The following is a 25,536-nucleotide window of genomic DNA, read 5'->3' as shown; positions in this document are numbered from 1 at the left end:
AGAAGAAGGACAGAGAGGGGGGTGATGTGGGGCTAAGATTATCTGAAGCTGTATGTTTATGTTTAACTAATTCACAGTTTCTGTATGTGATCTTAATGTGTGTCAGATATGCAGTGGGTTAGAAAAGATGGTTAGTTGCATGCAAGACCTTGTCTATGTGAAGCATAAACTAAACACATCAGATGTGGCGAAGCCAGTTACCCAGATATCAAATACAGATAAATCAACACAGTCAAACTCAATGAATAACATTAAACCAAATCAATACAAGTACTTTCTAGAAATCAAAGTTGAACAATCTTGCTCAGCCCTGTGCGATTGCTAATGCTAAGGCCCAGTACGTTACCGATCCATGGAAGAACAGGGTTCGTGATTCCATGTGTTGAAGTTGTGGTTCCAAGTCAACGAGGTCGTCTTTGCTGTTAGTTTGGTGCTAACTCTCCAGTAGCTTGATAGCTTGAAGTTAGCTGATGAAAAGGGCAGAGCACTCGCGTCTTCTGCCGTTTGGTTCCTTGTGGCTATGTCTGTTTCCTAACAGGACATAGAATCAGAAGCAGAACTGTTTTGCAAGTTCTGGACTTGAGAGCCGTTCACCTCAACCAGGTCAGCCTGGGTTGAGGAGATGAAGAGCAGAGAGAGCGCAGCAGCTCACCTCTCACACGTCAGGAGAGATGAGCAGATGAGAAGAAAGAGACGAAAGAGAAGGAACAAAGAACATTCCTCTGGTTTTGTTCTGTGTGAATTTCACACCTAGGTGTGAAATGTTACTGTAGCCAATGAGGACTGAGATGAGTCCTGTGGTCAAGGATCAGGTTACTGAGGTCATGAGGTCACTTGAAACCAGCCAGATGCTGGGTCCCTACAGTAGTAAGGCAGAAAGGACTTTCTTGGGAGTTTTTTGTGGTCCTGTTTCAGGTTCCATCCGGTGCCTGTGTGCAGTTTGCCACGTGATCTAGTCTTGTCATTTGTTTGTACAACTTTTTATTCCATGTTGCATCCGTCTTCCTTCCTTTTTCCGGCTTATCTGACATTCAAGTCCTTACATCAGTCTACTTTCTGCATTATGTATTTTTTTTTGCCATCCTGGCGAGGCAGTTGAAGTGATTACTAATGTCTGAGTGCTCTGCACCTCCTGCCTCGATAATACTCTTTAATGGAGGCTGAATTCTGCTAATGCTTCCTCGGAGAGAAATGTGCAAAGCAGATCCTTGAGATCTGTCAAGGGCCTCTCGGCAGGTGATTATTCCGAAGAAAGAAAGCTCTATGGCTTGTTCACACGGGGGCCTGATGTGACGAACCATGTTTGAGGTGAAGTCACGTGTTGGCTAGCGGTAATTATTTTTTCTTTTTTTTTTTAATATAATGACAATATGTGATTGGAAAGCTGCATTGATTGCCGCTCAAGTACTCTTATATTTTCCTTAAAGAGGACCTATTATGCTTTTGTGCTGTTTTCCCTTTCCTTTAGTGTGTTACATAGTTTTTTGTGCGTGTAAAAAGTCTGTAAAGTTACAAGGTCCACGCCAAAGGGAGTTACTCTCCCCAACAGAAACACTGCTCCCGAACTGCTTGAAACGCCTCACTTGAAGTCCTTAGCTTTTCTACTGTAACGTGGTGATGTCACCAAGTAACACATTTGCATAACGGCTAGTTTGGCACACCCTCAAACAAGGCTAGTTAGAGCGGAGCTGGAGCGGAGTCTGAAGAGTTTGGTTCGACAATGGATGTAATGTGAAAGAAGTCGGTCGTAGTAACAAACCCACAGAGGATTATCATCCCACTCAGCCCTACGGAGCTTTTTTAACATCTTTCAGTTCATTGTTTTGGTTTTGCAGCCCACAGCTTTACCGTTTGGTTCACTTTTTCAACTCTCATCAACCTTATTTCCTTATTTTCGGGCTGAGTGAAATGATCGGACGGGCTTGTTATAGTCCTGCGACAGCCACCGATGCCAGATCTTTTTCTCTTTTTTTAGTCAGAGCATTTGATTTATTGATTGCTGTCCAGATGTAAAGAGAATTTCAACAAATATAACAAAAAGTTCAGGATAAATACATTTACTGCATAGTGGAGTAATGCTTATTGACTGGAGCTAATGTGCTGCACACTGTTAAGTCTAGCAATGTGCCAGTGAAGCACAAGCAGAAGCAGCCTTTTGCAGAAGTTTTTTGGGGGTAGGATGAATTTATATTAATGATGCACACATGATGAGAAAAAAATGCATATAAAGGAAAAACTTCACAAAGAAACTACAAAGTAGCTTTGTGGACTTCTCTCCTTGAACATTTTAGATCGAACACAGGTTAAAGATCCTGCAAACGAAACGGCACTTTAAGTTACATTTTAATTGAATGATCTGGGTGTCGGTGTGATTGGTCATGCTTTAAATGACGAACCAACTCCTGTTATTGGGATGCAAAGCAGCCTGCCGGGATATTAACTCAATTGAATTCTCAAGTTAAGTAACTTTGTCGCTGCAGGCGACGGCTCAGTCTGAGAACTGCTGTGCTATGCCTTTTCTGGAAATAGACTTTCTTCCTTTTTTTTTTCTCCCACTCTTGTGTGTGTTTGAAGGAGATGCACGGCAGTATAAAGAAATACTGCCTTAGAATATTGCCAAAGCCAACAGCTATTTAGCATTTCTCTTTTCATTTTATATCCATATATCTCCGAGCTTTCAAAACGACGATGATAAAATCTCTTTTTTGTGTTTGAGGATGAAGCTTAGACATACTCTGTTGATTTTGCATGCATGTTGACTTATAAATAAGAGAATATTTGTCTAGGCCCAAACATCTTATGTTAGAGCAGATAGACACACTTTTTAATAGGGCTGTGCAATTGATCGAATTTCAATTACGATTTTTGGCTTCCGACGATTATGAAAACAAGATAATGGACATAAAAAGATTATTGTGCCACATTCCGTTTCGCAATGATGCTCTCGTTTTGTGCTGTGTTAATCCAGCGCACCCTCTTCCTTTACAGCGGTGCGCTTTCGCCCCGCTCGGTGCGTCAGGGACGGCCGCTCGCCGTGAGAGGATCCCCTCGTGGGAACTCTCGCCGGCGCTGGCTGGCCCCTCCGCTGGCGTATTTCCTTTCGTGGTGGTGCGCCGTGACTGTTTCTGGGTCAGCTTTGAAAGGCCCAGGGGTGTAGGTGGGGCTTTACAGCACCTGCCGCCTGGACCTCGCTGCTTAGTGCTTCCTGTGCCCTCTCTCCCTGAGGGGAGTGACGGAGCTCCCTCCTGCTCCCGGTGTGATTGCCAACCGGGGCGGACTGTGTGTCGGGACTACAGCGATGTCGCTAACCCAACCGACATGTCTTGAAACATGGAGTCCATCTCGTTTACCATCCTATATGGGTGTGACTTTTTTTGCCGTTTCATCACCATTCATATGACATCTATAACAACCAGTGTGTTTATGATCAAATTGTTTACAAGAGCACACGGCTCTTCATAGATCTCTCGCCCGCACCAGATTGATGCATTTCACTTTAAAATGTAGGCTACAAAATCTTCTTTCTAAATGCATGATGATGTTTCCAAAGTCAATGAGTAATCGTGTTAAATAATCATTATCTCAATACTGAGCAAAATAATGGTGATTATGATTTTTGTCATGATAGAGCAGCTTTATTTTCTAATCCTTTCCTTACAGTGTTGCTCTTGTGTTTTTTGGTTTTGGAAAGGCTAAAAAAATAGACACCACCCTCCAAACTCTTTTACTGCCGAGTGTCTTCTGATTGAAGAAAAGGTATTTTTTTTAAAACTAGAATTTGATGGTGTTGGAACCCAGTGATCCTTCCCTTTCTCGATGGGAGATGAAGGTAATTGCTGCCGGTGAAGCTTGATTTGTCCCTCAAGCAGGACACATTTTCAAAGATCACGTCCGTGTTTGTGCCTAGTGCACATCATCATGACGACTGCAGCAGGAAGCAAACTGGAAATTGTGTTTCTATTATTAATCTGGAAATGGTACAGGATGTCAGTGGATGGGTCAGGCTTGTTTTATGGTTATGTCTGTGATGGTTACACAGAAAAAAATGTTCTCTCTCATATTTCTTTGATATAATGGTGTATTTGAAATGCATTTTCTTCAAGATTATTTGAATCAATGCAAATATGGCTCATTATGTTGTGGGAAAGGAAGGTTTTGAGTCATTGTTGACCACACAGATAAATCGAATGCGTTGGGGTTTTTCATCAGAGAGGATCTTGAGGAGAAGTTAATGGATATGGATTAATAATTGGATTAATAATGGATCTCAAATGGATTTGTGTTGTTTTATGTGGAAATGATGGAGGTCTTAACCTCTTATGAAGATGTGCCAAATAATGAACAAGTTGAGAATTGATGCCACTAATGGGCCGTCATTATTCATCTTGTGTGAACTCCTACAGAGACGAGATCTATCTGCCCTCCGTCATCACTCTCGGTATAGAAGTTTTTCAGAACTACTGCAGAAAAGTGCCAAAGCAGTGTGCTTTTAAGTTTTTGCTTAATCAGCACTATTGTGCATTTAAACATTGTCATGGTAGCGTGGACGTGACATTAATTTTCTATCTTAATTAAAGGCCAACCTCTCGCTAATGTAGCACTATGATAGTTGAAGATGGAGTTGGTTAATGAGGTGTTCAGCGCACACGCCGGCCATTGTTCCCCAAACACCAGCAGCACTTATTGTGCAAATGTGACATTTAAAAAATGCTTCAGCATAAAGCCGAGTGAAGAACTGATCATGTTTTGTCCCATCCGGTTGTTTTTGTTGCATAATAAAAGACACTGACCTCCCACCCATTGGTTCAGGTAAAGCTCACGTCTTTCATTTTGAAGGCTTAAAAATACTTTCAATGTTGTAATATATTCAAAATGAAAATGTCAGGCGCTCATTTTAAATGTTATGAGAGTTCTAAGAGGCCTGAAAGTGAGAAAAAAATGAAACCCAAACTTGACATGTACCTGCGTCTTTAAGACCTAACCTGAATTAACCCAACCGGACAAATTCAAGACCAGAAACCGACCAAAGACCAGAGGCTATAGGTTTACTTTATTTTGTTTATTACGGACAGTTAGCTCACCAGGCTCATGCTCTGACTGTTTCCCTCTTCTCTATGGCCATTACATGCCTACTGGCAACACTGACATGCAAACAATTGCCACAGTCAAAGAGAGAAAGAAATAACTTACAGCTATGCTCGCCAAAAATTAACTTCTATACTTAATTTGCAGCAAACAAAAACACCACAATATGTAAATGTTCTGCCGCTAGGGGTCTCTCAGTCAAATCAATAATAAAATACAGAGTTTGGTGACAAGTAGCGTGGGATCATGGGAGTTGTTGTCTTCATCACCTTTGCCGTCATTGCAATCAGCTTCTCCCAATTAGGATTCCTTCAGTGTTCATTGTTCAGGAGGTTGTTACCGGGAGCCGAATTATCCGCAGAGGTCTCCTCCTGTTCAAAACAAACGGACCAGGTGATTAAAACTGGTAAAAAACACTGAATAAAGCAGTTTCATGTTAAAAATTGGTGTTTCCCTGAGGCTGTTTGGAGTACAAAAGACATCCTGGAAGGGGTATGAGCCGAGCTGTCACTAACATTTGCTCAGGTTGTTTCTTTGACAACTTAAGATCCAGACGTTCAGGAGTTTTTTAACGGGAGCCGAATTATCCACAGAGGTCTCCTCTCCAAAACAAACGGATCCAATGATTAAAAGCGGTAAAAACACTGAATAAAGCAGTTTCACGTTAAAAATCTGTGTTTCTCCAACACTGTTCGGCGAGCGCAGGATGTGAGCAGTACTTCCGCTAACGTTTGCTCAGCCTGTTTCTCTGATAACTTAAGATCCAGAAACATGCGATGACTAAAATCCTTCATCCGGTTAAAATATATGGTTAAAAACGGATCAGATAATGACAGCTTCTGGCAGACATTCACAACGCTAACATATGTGCAAAGGGGATATGACGCCACTGACAGGCTACCAAATAGAACGTACCGTTATATAACATATGTCTAGTCGTTTTTAGACATTTTAATGCGGAAATGTTACATATTATACCTTTTTTTTTTTTTAAAGCATCTAAAATGTGACCAGAAAATACTCAGGGACAAGTAGTGTCCTAGACAACAACAACAAAAAGGTGATGAATGAATTAGCACTCACTCATTAAAACAGAGAGAAAAGTGCTAATGAAAAGCTCTATTGATAAATTGATCTCACAGACCCGCTCGATAATGTTATCTTATTCTTCATGTAATATTCATGCTCATGTTACATCACTGTCCACATACAGAAGCAGGTGCAACTACTTCAACATGTGCCACAGATCTTTGAGGCTGATACCCTTTTGCAGTGGCAGGCCCAAACAGGTTGAGTTTATGTACCTGCATATTTTCAGTGTATAAATTAATAAAGATAAGTGCCGACTGGCGAAGTCTGTATGTCATAAATTTGTGATATGTGACGCTTACCACCACCAAGGCTCAGGAATTTCTGTCATAATTTGTTAGTAGGATTATTTACTTCCTGCAGGCATAACTAAATTATTCTACAACACCTTTTTATACTGTAGAAAATTAAAAGAAATTGACTCGAAGGAAGGGTCCTTTGTAGATACGCTGTATTTAAAATGTCACCCTCCTCGGACTGCCTCAGCTAAAGGGCAGTCTGTGATGTTCCCTAAACACTCTAGATTCTTCAGGGCAAAGGGAAAGATCCAGTCTTAATTGGCTGGAGCAAAGTGCACATCTGAGTCAGGTAGACAGCCTTACATTTAAATGTCACCAGCGGTTACACGCTGCTATGTGTCAGTTTACGTGGAGCAACATGCGCACAAAGTTGCCCAGCAGAGAATCACGACAGCGTACCAACTGAGTGACCTTTCTTTGAAATTCCCTTGTTGGCTGCGTGATGACTGGCTGCATTCTCTTTCATCCACTGCTTTCAATTACACCATAATGCATTATATGGACTATGAGTCATTTGTTAGATGTTATTCGTAGAGGTCAACCAATAGTACATTTTTTAAAGGTTGATATAATAACGATAGTTTGGAACAGGAAAAAGACTATAGCTGATTAATCGGCCGATACCGCCACCCCCTGCGTAAAAAATCGGCACTGTCAGAAATGAACGATCTTTGACTTTATTACGAACGATATAACTAACTTACATCAAAGTCAAAGTAATAAATATCTAACTAATTATATAAATCTGGAACTGAGCATCAAACTAACCATAATTTCTTTTTTGAAAGAGAAAGGTGAGAGTGAAAGGTTTCTCTCTGCGACACCAGTCGGAGTTTATGAGGTGAAATGAGAACACCAAATTAGTATGTAAGTTAAAGTAACAGTTGAATTATTTATTTTCCTCCCTGTCTTGTATTGTGTATAAAGAGCTGATATCTATCGCCAGAATAATATGTTGAAGGTTTTTTCATGGAGTTGAGAATTGCTTCTTGAAGAAAAAAAACAAAAACAACTCTCTAAATAATAAATAGGCTTGTCTAAAACATAATTTAAAGTCTGTGGTGCATTTACGAGTGTCAGGCCCCCTCCGCTCCCGATCTCGAAGTACAAGTTCCATTTTATGGAGTCTTTAACAGTTGTTTAGATTTTCCATTTCACGCCTTTGCCCGTTCTTGTGATGTTTGAATATTAATTACTTAAAAAAACTCTAAATCTGCCATTGTGTGTCTGATTCTGTGATAACAAAACCTGTCAAAAGTCCCAGACTCACTGCATGGCTCAATCGTGTGTAGTCTGAGGAGTTTATACAGGTCCGTCTGCTCTCTCCATCTTCATTTGTAGTGTTGTCATAGCTAAATGAACTATCTACCATTTTTAAGAAGTAAAAACAGCCATTTATTCACATTTAATGATTTCCCTGCACATCTGAAGAAAGGGATAATGGGCCTTTTTTCACAGCAGACATGTTGACTTGTCACAGCAGGAAGAGCGCAGGAGGTGATACAAATTTTGTTAATGATTGTTCAGTTCCATTAATTTGGTGCCTTCAAATGAAACTCATCAGCTCGTGTTTACAACACGGGAAGTCGTGTACACGATATGCTTGGCGTTCAGGTGCTAAGCAACTGCAATATTAACGTTACTATTTGCATCTAGAAGCCACAGAGGCTAACAATTTAGCAAGCTAGCAAGCGGGTAACCTAATGCAGGAAAGGCATAATGACAGAGGAAAAAGGCAGTTTGGAATATCAACATTTTCCTCAGACTTATTATACAATTACAAAGAATTACAACATACGACTAAAATTACAATATATTCACTTATTATGTATCAAAAAAATGAACTTCCATGGCCTCCGCCATTTCTGACAACGTCAACAAACACGTCACAAGTCGTGAACTCTGAGCTTTCAGAAACTTTCCACTTACGAGGTCACGAATACCACAAGACGGTGCGGTTCATATGGACTCTTCTCATGAACACGGTAAACACGACCTCATTTGAAGGCACTAATTGTCCCAGAGAGCCGAGCCAGGGTTATGACTTTTCTTTGCTCTCCAATACTTAGGTCTGCATTCCCTGATTAAAATACAGGTCACTGTATTGATGGTGGAATAACATTTTAACTGCCTTCATGTAAGTAGGACAGTGTTTTTATCAACCACCTTTCAACTGTTCTGGTTCACAAAATGACATGAAATCCAGATACTACGAGTGAATGAGTAGTGAATGATTATTACACAGCCTAAGGTAAAAAATTTAGACACAGGTCAGTGTTGGCTGTGACACGGGTGATGCCATCGGGGCCCTGAGAGTCATGGCTCATTAAGCCTGGGATCATAGGAGACCTAGCCCAGTCATCAGTCACAGTGATCTCAGCTCTCCGTCCGCCTGCAGCTATTGATCTCCCACATCCTTTGGTGAGATATAATCTTTGAGAGTTATTGGGGAGGACAAGCTTCTGCGTGGGTCTGCAGAATATTGAGGCTTACTATTGGATATTTTCCATGTTATTAAGATAGACATAGGATCGCAGACTACTGTTTTTTTGTTGAAAATGTGTGCCTATATACAATCAGGCATAATAATGTGTTTTTTTTTTTTTTATCAAACCGGATAGTGTCCCATCCCCTGCCACTGGAATCATGGGGTATATGAAAAAGCCTTTATTGCTCTTGTGATTACAGCTTTAGTGTGAAGAATCGCAGCAGTCCCAACTGAGCTTCCACAGATATAAAATGACACATGGGTTGAAAGATTTGACTCAGAGGTTTCTGTTGATTTTAAAAGACACATTTAATTAGTTTCTTTGCAATAAAGTCCGAACTACGGTTCACGTTTTTGTTTCACTGCGCACATTTGATTTGGTTAGGTTTGGTTTCACATTGCGGAAGGCACTAAAGTACTATACATGACTTATTTACGTCCTGTCATCATCGCCTACTCGAGTGTGCGTCTCCCGATATCTGTAATTGATTGGTTTGCAGACAGGCTTCCGCGACCTCTCGTAACCTCTCTCTCTCTCTTGAGTCGTTATTTTAGTTTTGTGAGTTTCCGACTGATTCCTGCTCTCCCCAGGCTACCACGGCTCATTTTGTTTTATTGCGTTGTTGAGAAGGAAGGCACAGGAACTTAACTTGGGGCCTCGAGGAGCTGCAGCATTTCTTCAGAGACAAACCTACACTGTACATTTACTGCCACTTAACGACTTAACTGCTAATTTCTCCTCTGCTCCGAATCGCCGACATGACATGACTCGGGAAAGGACTCACTCAGGCAGACATTTCTCTGTTCTCGGCCGAAATGGACGGCATAGCGCTGAGACACATGTCTTTAGGTTTAATTAAAGGCATTCGTTTTTAAGGATTCTGTTATACTACGGTATGGTTGTTTATTCTTATAAGAAGCATTTTCCAAAAGGTTTGGTGGGTTTTATAGATGTTTGTAATCCAGAGGGGTTAAAAAAAAAAAATACATCAACAAATATCCGAATACCAAAATTGAAAATCGATTACCTACCCAACGAACGAATAACCAAATAGTCGTATATTCCAGTCCAGCCCTAGTTAATGTCATATTTGACAAAAACAACCAGCAAATTTTCTCATTTGAGAGGCTGGATTTAATTATTTTTTTCTTAAGAAAATGACAAAAACATTGAATAGCCCATAATGCAACAGCAAAGCTGAAGTCATCTGTTCTGCATGGGCCTGAAAGTGAAAAAGTGAAACCCAAACTTGACATGTACCTGCGTCTTTAAGACCCGACCTGAATGAACCCAACTGGACAAATTCAAGACCAGAAACCGACCAAAGACCAGAGGCTATAGGTTTACTTTATTTTGGGTATTACGGACAGTTAGCTCACCAGGCTCATGCTCTGACTGTTTCCCTCTTCTCTATGGCCATTACATGTCTACTGGCAACACTGACATGCAAACAAGTGTCACAGTCAAAGAGAGAAAGAAATGACTTACAGCTATGCACGCCAAAAATTAACTTCTATACTTAATTTGCAGCAAACAAAAACACCGCAATCGTCATGCTTAAATGCACAATCTGTAATTTTCAGTCATCAGTCTGCGTGTGGTGCTGTCCGTGGTCCTGAAAATGTTTATGCATTTCACTGAGTTCCACAGCCACAGTTTAAAAAAGCAGTGAGTTACAAGACATCAGACCAGCGCTACAGGGTCAGGTGCAGCCAACCGACGTGCCGACACAACCGGCTCCCAGACGAGTCGCTCCATTATTCAAACCAGACTCCATCGTCCATCCCTAAAGCTGGAGCGCTATGAATATTCCCCCCTGCTCCGGTTTCCATTTGCACACAGTCCTTGGCAGCCTGACAGAAATATCTTCAGTCATCTGACCGTGTGGCAAGGTGTCCACTTTTTGTCCTCGCTCGAAAAAAAATCACCTGTCGTTCTATCAGGATTAATTCACTCGGCAAATTTTTCTGAACCATACGGATTCAGAAAAGTACGTCATTGATAGAAAAACTCTCTTGAAGTCTCTGAATGAACTCTCTGAAGTATTTCATGTTCGAGGCTATCCAAAGTAATGTTTTCAGTTCAGCCTTATGTAACTACCCTTGACTAACCTTTTTCTGCGATGATGGTGAAAAGAAGCCTGTTTGCAGAGCCGCTTAAGAAATCTTGTCCTCAAAAAGATCGTTGCATTCCCTCATGTAAGGGTGTAGGCCGAGGTGAGTGGAGATGTGAACTATTGTTGCGATTGTTGCCGTCAGAATGGGACTTGCCCATGACTCAGTCGTTGTATGGCATTCAGTCTTTTATGTGACCCCGGGCTAATGCACAACTCAGATGAATACAGGTATGAGCAGAGTGGCATTGGAGGTTCTTTGTGCTCCTGTTTCACCACTTTTTTTACTTCTAAACTTTCCTTTTGTGGGTTGATTTGACTAGTAATGCACCATGTCTACCTCTCCTTACATTTGCATTCATTTCCTTTCCCCCTGAGCCCCAGGCGAGCTTTTCCTCTATAAATGTGAATCCCTTATCTTCCTGTGCGCCCATATTGAATGACCCGTCAATAGTGTTATTCCATTCAGCAATCGACTGTCTGCCCTGTTACCCCCTCTGACTACCCTTCGCAGATGGAGGGAATAAAGCTTGTATATAAGCCCCCTTCAGCGGGGGGGGATTTTTCTATGTAGATTTCTCCCTGTGCAGCATCACTCTGGTGAAGACAGGAGCTCCTTTTTGTACAATAACAAAGCGAAAACGGAAATTGGCCAGGACAATGAGCGCTGATTGACTGGCTGCTTGGAAATGTGTCGAGCCCTCGCTGCGGGTTTCTGACTCACCTATTCTGCTGCCGATGTTTCCTGGCAGGTATTCTATTGTGTTTCCTCCGAATTACATTAATGTTCTGAGACATTGATATTTTTCTTTTTAAAGGCCGACCTGAGTTGAACTGGTGCTCCTGAACAACTTTGCTTGCCTGGAAGTTTTTTGTACTTGGCTAAGTTTTAGTGCTGGGTGCCGAGAGAACCCACTACCAAGTAGTATCGAAACTTCTCAAGTCAAACTGCATTCGATTTAATGCAACCTATTATTGGCCCACTACCGCAGCAGCTACAACCCATACAGCCGGAATTGCCTCCACACAGCTCTCAACATGGAGATGGCTGAGCTGGCGGCTAGCAGATAATAACAGTGCTAACAACGACAACAGTGTTGACAGAGCTAACGGTGTTAACCTGAGGGGCAACCGGAGCGTGGGCCTTACGCTTTCGCGATAACGCTGTCCTACTACCATGTGTCCAGACCGTGCTATCAGCGGTAACCGCCACATGAGCACAGTGCAGAGTGGCAGTGATTTGCTAGCCAGTGGGACACACACCTTGCTTTCACTCACATAATGGATATCGAATGAAGTACTCTATTGATATCGGTATCTCTTTAAAGATACCGGTATTGATATCATCATTTTCAAACGATACCCAGCTCTAATAACTTTATTGCAGCTGATGCTCTGCAGACTGTGTTTACCGTGTGCAGTTGATTGTTATGTCAGTATGTTCTCTCTTCTCATAGATTTGTGTTATTCACAACAGTGTTCATTTAGGCACCTTATTTTGATTTAGTCTTAAGGCCTTTAAACACCGAGGTTGTGATAATTAAACGACACGAAAATGTGAAATACTAGGCTGCGAATATTCCCCATCAAAACTATTCCTACCTGCAGCGATTCAGATTTGCAAAAGTTGCAACACTTTTTCAATAAAAGGTTTGAATAGATTCACGCAGGCAGAGGACCAACTACCGGGATCCTATTGACGCAGAGCAGCGTCTGGCTGAGGTAAACTGTTGTACAGCCTAAACTACTGTAAGCTATTTTATTGAGTTTCTTTTAAGCGAAATGAGTGAATTTGCCTCTGGTAAACAGTAACGCAGTGTGTATGTCTAGGGCTTTTATTGTGAAAGGTAGGAATAGAAGGAGTAGATGTGGTCTGCGCTGCCTTTGTCAAGGTTGAAAGGAGTAATCAAAGTTTGCTGTCTTGGTTCGAACTACGGATGTCTATGTTGTTGTTGTCTTATAATCCTCATAAGTAGGCTATAGGCGCAACTCATAACCCTCGGCTACACTATAGCGTACGTTTTCACCACACAGTGTGATTGGTCGATGCCTTTATTCCCAGTGCAAAAGCTCAGAAAAATAGACTTTGTTTGGAAAATAAATTCCGTCGCTTACACTTCAGACATTCTAGTCTAGTAAAATTCTAGCCTTACTTTTGTCACACATTTCACTCACTTTCATGAGTAAATACAGTCGTCATACCCAAACTCTGGCTGTTTGGACAAAGCCGTCACTCTTATTGTAGCAGCAAACTGTTCTTTTCACTTCAGAGCAGCGTGATCATTCAGAGGCTGTATGTTGAGTGTTTGTCAAACAAAAACGGAAATCTGAATACATCTTTGGCTAGGAAATGATGTTGGCTCTAGGAAATTATATGATATATCATAGTCAAAACTATTAATCGAGAAAATAATCAACAGATTAATCAATAATGATAATAATTGTTAGATATGGCCCTAATCCGTACTCTTGTACATAAAGTAAAACACCGGTGTGTGTGTGTATATATATAGAAAAATCTTTTAAATAGCATTTTATTTAGCACATGTATGGCAATAAATCAGGATCAAATTACGAGCATCAGTAGACTTTAAGGCTCCAACCTGTCAAGGTGTAACAGATATTTAGTCCAGAGTAAGATACAGCAGGAACTTAATCCCATTTTCTTTAAGTCGGCCTCGGCTCTAGCTGAGACTCGTTGCTCGGAGCGTCAGCAGTTCACTGCTCCCACAGTAGCAGCTACTCCTAATTGCTGGCTTTCATTTAAAATGAATGACTGCTGCTGGCTGCTTTTGCCCCACATGAATCTTTCAGTAAGAGTAACACCTCAAGCCAGAGTCTGAAGTTAAAGTATCTGTGTCCAGAGTTTAGAAGTGAAATCTTAATAGCTTTGCTGGACAGGAAACATCTAATCTGCTTTCATTGGGATTGATGTATGGCAGGGCTTCTCAAAGTCCGCAGCCGGACCGAATGGCAAGTAAAACCCGTTGTTAAACGGGCACCGGTACTAAATTATTAAAGACCATAGTATTGATAAGCTCTGACGTTTTATCTGTACTTTTTAAATGTTTTTGTTGACATTTAGATTTGTATCCGGTGAGATATTATTGAGTTTATATATTGACTTTGCTGCTCTAGAAACAAGATTTAGATACATTTAAAATATAAATAAATTCTAAACCTGGAAAAAAAAATTTATTCTTGTTTTAAATAATATATTAAAGCAGTTATTTAGTAATGAAAAATAACTGATAAGAGTATCCAGGTAGAACCAAACCAATAAGGATCAGAGATAAAAGTAGTATGACTAGTATCAATAAATTCCTAACACTACCCATCTCTACTCCTGTTATGAATACAATACGTTTTGATCTAATTTTGTTAACCTTGCTTAAAAACCAGATGTGGACCATTTGAGTAATACGTTTGAGAACCCCAGATGTATGATTTGATGTCAGTTCATGTCAGCCCCATTAAAGTCAGCTTTTTGTGCATGATAACAGGCATATGATCAAACAATAATCAGCATCTTTTGGAGCGTTTCATGTTTGCTCTTCTGTTCTCTGCATGTTGCACATCTTCCTCCAGACACATAAATCATCCCAGTTGAACACGGGGGTCGTTACAAACGGTTCTTAACACAACAGCGTTGCAACTGAAGCGTTTAGCCAAAAATAAAATTCTATGCTCTGGAATCACATTCGTACCGAACTGTATTTGCAGCGATGATGAGACCAATAACCTGACTGTAAACCAGCTTTCAGCGGGTGCCGTGCTGTGCTTTGAAAAGTTTCACGGTGGGCTCTTTGCTTGGCCTTTGATCACAGCCAGGAAAAGGATGCTGTGGGAAGTTTGTTAATGTTTCCATTTCTGCTTAGGTTGCAAGACCCCTCCTGACATAGTGAACTATGGATTGGTTTTTAAAGGGCTGTGATCAGAAGCAGACATTGCTCTAATGGCCATATAGTATACTGTACAGAGCCTCAGTGGTATTTGTCAGTAGTAGACAAGAACTGCTCTGATGCATACACGAGAACACGGACGTGTTTTGCTTTTATATTTATGTATTTTGTGTTCAGAAGCTTTTGCCACTGTCAAAACCACTTCCTTTTATGTTCCTCTTCTGCATAAAGCCCTGTTTGCTCAGGAGTATGTCAACGTAGAATTCCTAACAATTTGAAACTATCATGCTTTTACTTTTAAAGTCAAACTGAAATGTGAATTCTCACCTTTTTGTTTAAGAAAATATCAACTTCAATGATACTGCAGCTACTGGGCAGATCCGTTTTACAAAAGAAGTTAAAATGATTTTTGAAAATGTTTGTGCCAACAGTGTCTAAGCTTAGGCGTTGTCCATGGCATCAGTTTATGGACATTTGAGAGCCGGCGTTGTTAGGAAAACAGTGTTGCCAACTTGGCAACTGTCTGGCTAGATGTAGCGACTTCTCAGACCCTCTTAGCGACTTTACTTTATTCCTAAAAAGTGACTAGCGACAAATTGAGTGGCGTATTCAGACCATCAGGTGTGGGGCAGGCAGAAGGACACCGCTCGCCACAGGAGTGGGAGTTCAGTTGTTTGTGAGTTTCTATGGTTACGTCTCTTATATATGGTACACAGCTTAACATTCTTGTATACTGATTCATAAATAATTCTGCATAAATAAATAAATAGATAAATTCATAGTTTCTCTGATTCTTCTCTTATATGTAAATAGTTTGTTAGATCTTCTCCCTCACTTTGTAGGTTTTATTACATTTTTAAAAAACTTTTTTTTACTTAAAACATACAATGTCCCTGTAGTGAGTTTGTGATTATTTGGCTAAAGATTTCTCCATTAAGCCATGATCTCTCCCTCACTGCAACCGACACAACCACTAAGTTTTATGGAAATGAATGCATGATGAAGCCATCTGTTGACTTTTAACAACTTTTGGAGCTTTTGATTGCTACTTTAATTGAAAAAGAGTTGGCAATGCTGTAGAAGGCGCGCCGTCAAGATGCGTGCCGCGCTACTGACCGAAACATGTCATAGCCTATGAACACTGATCCTCGGCGTGCCTAGTCCACATAGTTTTGGTTATGTACTGTTAGCGGTTTAAGACATCTGTCCCTTTAAGATATTAAACATTTGAGAGGAACCCGTTGGGTTGTTAAGTTCGTATTCCACTTGGACAACGGAAGCTAGCAAGCTAGGCTAACTAGCTTGCACTCGGAAAATGGTTTTCGGAAAGTGGGAGCTTGTTAGCCTAGCTTGGTAACATCAGCACCAATTCCCACTAAACATTACCTTACACGTTTACTTATTTCAAAACCTGCTGAGTCATCGGAAGCTCCCACAAAATAAGTGTTGGTCCCACATTATACAAAAGGAGGTTTGTCAAGCTAACGTTAGCTGTGTCTCGTTCATGGGTCTAGTTGTGGTGATGGTAAATGACCAGTGTATTTATGACTTTAGCACTCCGTGCTCTTGATTGAAATTATGACATAATAATGTACAGAGTTACAAAGTAACATAGGGAGTGCTCAAATCAGAGATGGGACTAAGCAACGGCATGCACTATGCCTATTTCTCACCTCAAGTGTTTTCAGAATCATCTTGTAGTGTACTGTTTAGCTGTGAAATGAGAACGTTTGGGGCCCCGACAGCCATGTTGAGATCTGTTGAGGAAATACCAAGCACCGCCCACCCAGCCGTAGCACAGCCAATAGGAACGCTCTCTCTCTCTGAAATGACCTGTGATTCGCCAAAGTCTCTCGTCACGGGCTAGATTTCCTAAAGCCTGAAAACAGAGCCATGAGGAGGTGCAGAAGTCTAGTTTTCTCTCAGAACACTTGAATTACAATATACTGAAATGTTATTATGGAATTTTTCCCAATGATACCAAAAACTTTAAGCCAGTTTTTACTTGTGTTGAGCGTTTTCTATTTGGGCTTTTAATGTGCTCTTTTTCTGAAGGCCAATCTTCTGTCTGAAAGCCAACCCACATCCCTCTTTCATTGTCCAGCTCTCTTTAAAATGTGCACTGTTACTGGCAGAAAAATAGACCTCCTTTTTAAATCCTTAGCAACAAAATTGTTACTGGTAACGCTCATGGAAGATAGTGATGGAGAAAATGCCAAGAGAAGAGAAACATTTTAGTGGGGGGGGGGAATTAATTACATCTCAAATTGTGTGTTGCTGACAGTTCAGGAACAAACAAAGCCCCTGTCTTATTGGTACCCTACCCTGTAATTTGTTTGTGCCCTGCGGGGTCATTCTCATTCAAATTTGATTCAGCAAATGGAATTGGACAACCAACACTGACCCAATGTGTTCAGAGCATTTCCTGTTTTTATATTCAGACCAGCGTTGCCTCAGGCACGCTCACCTTCTACCTTTTACCAAGGCTCTCTGTGACGGTCCAAATAACCAAACAGCGAGGCTTTAATGAGCCTGGTTTGATGCCAGTAATGATCCTGGCTCCAGCCCCAAGAGGATGTCCCCCTGCATCAATCCCAGTTTTCCCTCGGCTGCATGCTGCTAATGAGTCATTGGACGAGAGGCTGCATATTCTCTGTGGGTATATTCACCTCAGAATTCCATTGATCTGATGGTTGTCAATTGACCAAGCTGCTCTAAACGATCAGTAACCTTGAGGGCAGTATGAATTATGAGCTGCTCAAGAAAATACAAGATTGATGAGTTGGTGGAGGTGAAATTTTGCTTTCAATAGCTGGCAGGAATAAATCCCGCCAGACAGATAAACTTTGTTGTATCTGGCTCTGGATTGTTTTCTCATGGTAGACATTTGATGTTATGAGTTTATTGTGCTACCTCAAACATTATTCCATCTGCGGGGGGTGGACAAAATCAATTAACCCCTGTTCAATGTATTATCTATAACCATAGCCCTGCAATGAAGACTGCCTTTGTGACTCCTAATAATGTTAGGTTTTGGTTCAGACTTTAGAGTATCCGAGGGTTGTTGATGTAACTCTGTGGGGATTTTTGAGCCTGTAGTTTGTGGTCTTCTGGTATGGGACACAATTATATTGTAAAGTTTGTTTCATAGTGTCCACATCCTACATTGTTGCCTTCATTGGCAAAACACAACCCAATCAACCCACAGGTTACTTTCAGAGCTTAACTGATAAATCAACCTGGCCGGCATTACTTATCAAAATATGTCGGTACTGGCATGTATGTGTCAGCTGGTGCGTGACAAGAAATTGCATTACAAAAATGCTAAAGATATGTTTGAGATAGTTTGGAAATAGTGCTCCACTGGATTAGATTAGAGACATTATGTCCGGTATGAATCTAGAGAAAATCTGTTACTCTACCCAGGAACAGAGAGTAAATTTTATTAAGTATGGCGCACCTTCTTGACATTTTATACCCACTTCAGAAACCCACTTCATTGATCTCTTGAGTAGCTCTCTTATTATTTTTATTTATTTATTTATTTATCTATCCAGAAGCTTTTTTATTATTTTTATTTTATTTTATTCATTTATTTATTTATTAATTTGTTTATTTTTTCTATACTATTTATACATTTTCTTTGTCCTTTATTTCTCGACCTTCTTTTTATGCTACTTTTGAGGTATATTATACATATTTTTTCTCTATATTGTTGTCTATAATTTTAACTTTATATCTTCTGTGGTCAGTTGCAGTCGCCTGTGTGTTTGTTTTTTTGTGTGAGCAGATGGGATGTGTTGTGACACGGATGAGTGTTGTCGCGAAAAAAACTAAAATCCTGACGGTTTTATTCATTATTACTTTTGACAGAAAAGAAACGGTGATACCATTACATAGTTTGTCCACCAGAGAGCACCAAACATGTTTGACACGTTTTTATGTAAAAGAAAGAATATCTGCCAATAAATCATTAACATTTTTACAATATCAAAATCCAATGAGAAATCTTTAATAAACAATTTTAATATTTTAATTTTAATAGCAAATACGCTTGGTGGCTTTCTTGCCAAGAGTTTGGTTAGAAGATTGATACTACGAAATACAAAACTAGCCTGACTCTGAATCCGCCTACTAGCACCTGTAAAACTCACAAATGAACACATTATATCTTGTTTATTTAATCCATAAGAAAGGGAAGTATGAAAATGACAAGTTGTGGTTTTAGGGGGGAAATAATGTGCTAGACTTTTTCTCCATTTATGTGCTGGAAAGTCAGATTTGTTTACCTTTTAGAACGAGCCAGACTTGCTGTTTCCACTATTTGTGCTAAGCTAACCGGCTGCTGGCTGTAGCTTCATATTCACTTTATAGACACAAGAGTGGTATCAATTTTTTCATTTAACTCTCGGCAAGAAAGCGAAGAAGTGTATTTCCGAAAATGTCAAACTTTTCCTTTAAGGGGATTCTTATCAAATACTTGTATGTATTGGCTGATATGATTATAATTGGATGATCCTTTTTTTTACCTCTTTTAAAAGTCTATTATTGGTCAGTCTCTAGTTGCTTAAATGACATACTATTAACTGTTGGCCCCAAGTTTAATCACCTTCCCAGATTACAGTACAGTCTGTAACCCAATTATTTAGAGAAGCAAAAAACACTTTCCAGATATAATTAGATGCTTAATTGGAATCTGCAGTGCATCAAGGGAATAGGCTAATACACATGGTTCCTCTTCATGATACTTTCAGCAGACATTATTCATTATATACAACATTTCATCAGTTATATTTAATGAATGCTTAAAAAATAAAAGTTATGTCGTGAAATGTTAAAGTTTGGCTTTGTTTTGGTGGACAACTTGTAGAAAATAATGAACAGACAAAACTAATTGGTATTCAGCGGAAGGAGAGAAAGTAATTAATCTTATCTGCACTCTAGAGTAGTCCACGTGCAAAGTGCTGGGAATTTTTTTGGCATTCATGGTATAAATGTATGAAAATGTTAATATGTAAACTACAAAACTGAAAATGTAGAGAGAGGAATTGGACTGTTTTGGTGCAGGAAACATTATCTCACAAAAGCTCCTTTTGTAATAAAACAGGTGGACGACATGTTGGGCGAGGAGAGCGACAACGAAAGTGAGGGTCGAGGGAAGGAGAAGCCAGGTAATGAGGAGGTGGAGGATAAAGAGGAGGAGCAGCAGCCAGGAGCCACACAGATAGCAGCGGCAGGAGGGCTCGGTTCTAAGACGATGAGTGTGGAGAAGAACATCCAGACGCCATCCAGTGAGGCCAGCGTGCCGGGTAGTGTGCCAAGGTGAGACACTTCCAAAATCCACCTTTTTATCTAGTCACTCTGAGTCCTTTTTATCTACTACTTCAGCAGCCCTTTTTAGGTAAAATGTGGTACATGGATATCACATAAATCTCTTTGCCTATTTTTCTCTCTCTCTCTCTATAGCCCAAATATTTACTATTACATGTTTCCTTTATCAGTTCCTCCGTGTCATCTCCTCTTTGCGCTGCTCATCCTCTACGTCTTGCATAAACACCTCCGGGCGAGAGAAAGATGCTTAACTTCAATTGCAGCTGGCAACGATCTAAACCCCATTGAGAACCCTTTGCAAATGTTCTGTACATATCCAGCTCTTACTTCTCCAATGACTATTATCATAGCGCACCACTTCATCAGCGCGGCTATGCTGAAGCCAGACGGTCTGGTCCGTTGCCATGGAGACGGATTCCAAACAGACAGCAGGCAGTGGGAGAGGTCTGAACATATCAGAGTCGATTATTGCTGAAGGATAGGCCGAGCCGTTAAGACTGCCAGGGTTCAGTCGCTCCTTACAGGTTATTTGATTGTCTTTTCTACATCCTCAGCGGTGCAATACATGCCTGTGCATTCATTTGAAATTTCCCATGAATAAAACCCTGTGCAGTTTATTTCAAAGTTCAGTAACACGTCTCTCCATGTTGAAAACATCAACATATAGACTACCCCTTTTCAACCACAATTATCACACATATGAGGGTGAAAATAGGCGATAGACTCCTTTCCCATTGCCAGTAGACGAGTACGCCTTTGTTTTATTCTTGTGTGACACGTTTAATGTCACATCGCACCAGAAAAAAGGGTCAGTAAACACTGCAAATGTTACGGTGGTTACTTCTTTCTTTTTTTATATCCGTTACTTATTCAGTTTCTCTTGCAATCTCTCAAACCAGAGTTGGTGATTGTTGGAGCAGTGGAAAGACTAACAAAGACGATTTTGATGAGTTTTATTTTGTTTCTGTCGAGTTTGAATGAAGTGTGTTTTACAACGATCAGCGAGATAAAACGACTGTTTCCGTCAATGGAGTCTGGTGGCTTTTAGGAGCGCATATAACGGCTGTTTCTTTTCACATCTAACTCTGTGATTTAAGGGTTTATTTGGACCAAACAAGAGAAGGTGATTGTTGGAACAGTGGATAGACTAATAGACGGTTTTGATGAGTTCGCTGTTTTTCTGCTCGGTCTTGGTTGTGGCTTTGTATCCATGGCTGACCAGGCCTCGGCAGCATGATGCTTTTTTTCCCCCCCGTGTTTCCTTCTTCTGGATGTCAGTCCTGGTCTGACACCTTTGGTTGCTGCTAATGGGTCAAGCCTGAAATACACTGTCTGCTGGGTTGCTTAAGTGCTGTTGAAAACCTCTGGCAGTCCAACTCCAGTCAGTGCAGCGGTGCAGAGGAGCTGCACATGATTAGACAGCCTGACACACAAGAGGTAGAGTGTGAGTTTGATTCTGAATCACTGTGGGAATTGGCGGGTAAGTCTTGGGGTCCTTAGATACCAGTGACATCGTCTAATGATATCACAGATTACCTGGTCTTGATTCTCCTCTGTGACCTCTGTCCTTCTCTTATACTGAATCTATATTGTCCTGAATGTTCAACTCAGGAGGAATATGCTTTATAAGGTTAATGTTACATTTAAAAGTTTTGAATGCACTCCTTTGCATCAACCACGGCTGACTAGCTTTTACCTTCACCTGTCTCTTTTTTTTCTTTCCAATATCTCTTATGAGAAACCAAGAAATTGATTTTGCTTTTGGTTCTGTTTCTGTTTTTGTTTTTTTAATATCTGTACCAGAAATAGGTTTAAATCCAAGCTCACACATTTCATAATACAGCACCTCAATTGCAAATGGCCTCTTCCGATCCCTGCCTTAGCTCTGCTCTAACTCACTCATTTCTGTAAGACCGCTGCATAAACCGCAAAAGAACTGACGTCCTTACATGCTATAAGAGGGGAGGCAACATAAAAATTAAATATTTAAAAGCAAGAAAAACATGTTTGTGAGCTATGTTGTACAATTATACAATCTATTTTGAACCACAACGTTTGCTTAAAGCTAAAAATGTCATTTCCTCATCAATTACGCATCCACTATAGCCTGGAATGAAGGACAACTACATTTGTATTGCATTCCTTCAAGGCAAGTATAGAGCATACAAACGTAGTAGCTTTTTAAAAGGGTATTCTAGCAGTTAAGTATTGCACTTCCATAAAGTTTGAGGACTCACAAGAGACAGATTTAAAAAAAGAAAGGTCACAATTGAAGCAGCAGAAGCCAAGGCATCCTGACTTCAGCAATGGTTAAGCTCCAGAAACGCTGGATCCTACAATTCCCAGAAGGCCGTTTAATAGCGTCTTTCTTTCTTTAGACACCCCACTTGTCTCCCATATGCCCACTTCTTTCAAACCCCACACCTCTGTAGCCCAAGCTACAATACAAAACGATTCATCGCTCTCCATTGACTTTGTATTGCGTGAAGGTGGCTCTTTGATGATTCCGTCTGCTAGCAAACAAAAGAAAAATTACTAAAAGCTGCTGTGCGGTGGGATGCACTACCAAAACGGTAAAGAACCCAGAACTAAGTTTTTATAAGCTGCTGAACCCAAAAAACTGAGCCTTTTAAAAAGACAAAAGTGAGACATCAGCAGAAAGAATGGGAAAACTGTGAGATCCTGATAATCGGTATGCCAACGCGTGCAGCAAGCATTTCATCCAAATGTCAGTTTTAGACTATATATATATATATATACTGTATATTTCTGTAAGTTAAGCATTCTGACAGTATGCAACTTGTGTTATAGTGGAATGTGGATGAATCAGAAAGTGATGCAGTATTATGTTTGCAAGTGCCTTAGCTAACTACAGTAGCTCGCTCACAGCTCATTTCATCATCTTCATCATCATCCATTATCATTTTAGTTTTCAGCTGTACCCCTGGTAGACATAGGCTGATAAAATGATCATCCATCATGCTGGTATCTTTTTAGTTTTTAGCTAGCTACAGCTAGTGTTATTATGCTGTACACACAACATCTATTACATGTCTGTCCATCCTGGGAGATGGATCCCTCCTCAGTTGCTCTTCGTTAGGTTTCTTCCATTTTTTTCGCCGTTAAAAGTTTCTCCTCTTCTGCTGCAAGAGTCATAAAGGACAGAGGGTGTCGTATCCTGTACAGATTATAAAGCCCCCTGAGGCAAATTTGTGATTTTATGATATTGGGCTATATAAATAAAATTGACTCGACTTGACTTGGTTGCATATTGTAGCGCCGATTTTTTCCCCTCTGGTGGGGCGTGGTTTTTAGAGTATGACATGTTGCGCTCTGTTTTCTATTACCCTGATGACATCATCAGGGTAATAGAGTAGTGTTGCCTATGACGAGCTAACTTATTGTGTAATATTGGTAGTGGAGTGTCGCTTCAAACAACAGTAAAATAATATTAAAATGTCATAAACCAAACGTGAAAATATGTCACAGATATCATTTGCTTGTTTAGTAGATATCTAAACACATTTGTCTTTACTACAACATTACCAGATGAATCACATCAAAACATGTATTAAATGTTAAATACTGTACATCATACTCTAGTGAGTACCTACTTTGAATGTTCTCACAGTGGGAAGTGTACGGTATATTCTATAAACCTTTTCAATGTCATTCTGTTGCATTCACAAACACTGCAACAGGAAATACAAAAGGGCCCATTTATAATGTTTATGTTTTCAAGTTTGAAAAGGTCTTTAGACCATTTCACACATCCCAAATGTGTCCCAGTTTATTTCCTGTTGCAGTGTTTGTGAATGACATAATTTGACAGGAAGTAAACATGGACCCAAGCTGTTGCCTAGCAATGCAATTCCTCTGAAACGGTCTATAAGCACAAAGGTTATAAGCCCTGTTCTGCAGAGATATATAAAAAGGAGTCAGACATCCACCTCCAACAGTCTGCCAGACAGCGTTAATGTAATTCTCCTGTCTGACGGAGACAAGAATTTGACTGTATTGTTGCCCAGTGGGCCATTAAAGGCAATTTAAGAATTTTACAGAAGAAGGCTTCCTGATTTAGACGCGACTCTGTGGGACCTCCTCTCCTCCGGGAGCTGCCTTAATAGTTGCCATTCTGCCAGTCTCCATCCCCAGCTTCACCGCTTTGTTAAATTTGGCACAAAATAGACACATACATCTGTTGCTAAGATACTGTAGTGATGTGAATGTCTCTGTTTTGTTCTCGCCATCATTCAGTATCCGCTGCTGCCTTTTCTTTCATGTAAAAACAACGTTGCTCTTATTTCTGTTCTGTATTTTCTGTTCCGTTAACTGCATGCAAAAATAATGTCTTGCATATATATATATATATATTTTTTTTTATTATCGTATTCTATTCCCAGTTGAGATCCATCCCCACTAAGCATGGAGGGATTTACACCCACAGCGCCAGGTTAAAGCGAGTAACAATTAAGCAGCGCTGTGGGACCCGAGGACCAGTGTTTGAGACAAATCAAAATAATTAGCTTCAACAAAGGTGATCCAAAGGTGATTTATTTCCCTGCACACTAGGAAAGGATCGGTCACAGTTCCATTAACGCCATTGCACAGCACTGTATGTCCTACAAATCTTTCCACTCGGATCATTACGTGCTCAGTCTTTTTTGTTTATTTCCCAATTTAAAGTCCTTGATTTATTTATTTTTATATTTTATAGCCTCTTCTGAATGAGCAGCGAGGGAGTGCCTGCGTAGTTCAAGTGGTGTGTATGAGAGAGGGAGCTGTGTGTGTGTGTGGTTAATGTGTATCCTGTCATGATGATCAACTTAATATTTTGTCATGATGCAATCTTATTTTCTAATCTTGTGTTGTGAGTAATGCTGACAGTTTCAGAGCAGTTGGAAGATTACCAGACTTTTTTTTGCAAGCAAAGCCACATCACAAAAGTTCAATATACTACTCACTCCGGCACATCAGAAAGAATAAAGTAGACCACAGTACACAATCCTGAAGGTTTAAAAGCACTGTATATCCTTACATTTTTAGGTTATGTCTTATTTAACTGTGAAATAATGGGATTAAAAGTAGGGCTATCCCCTCTTAGTCGATTCGTAGTTTTTTTTCTCATGCTGAGTGATTTATTTCCAAGAAACTTATGAGCACATCTCTGGTAAACACAAGCTTTAAAGTGGTGCTTTTGTGTGATTCTTTGTGGAGAAACTCAGTTT

General features: G+C 40.3%; 1 protein-coding gene across 2 annotated transcripts in view; it reads left to right on the top strand.

Moving 5' to 3' along the window:
- Positions 1 to 25,536, top strand: part of ctdp1 (CTD (carboxy-terminal domain, RNA polymerase II, polypeptide A) phosphatase, subunit 1) — a 96,013-nt gene that overhangs the window by 32,420 nt on the left and 38,057 nt on the right. For both annotated transcript variants that reach the window (XM_037794382.1, XM_037794381.1), the window contains exon 12: positions 20,085 to 20,299. In XM_037794382.1, coding sequence (XP_037650310.1) covers positions 20,085 to 20,299 — 215 coding nt within the window. The remainder of the gene's footprint in view (positions 1 to 20,084; positions 20,300 to 25,536) is intronic.

This window comes from Sebastes umbrosus, chromosome 15 (assembly GCF_015220745.1).
Source record: "Sebastes umbrosus isolate fSebUmb1 chromosome 15, fSebUmb1.pri, whole genome shotgun sequence".
Classification (NCBI taxonomy): Eukaryota; Metazoa; Chordata; class Actinopteri; order Perciformes; family Sebastidae; genus Sebastes; species Sebastes umbrosus.
The sequence above is the reverse complement of the archived record's forward strand: the minus strand, read 5'-3'. Positions and strand labels throughout refer to the sequence as shown.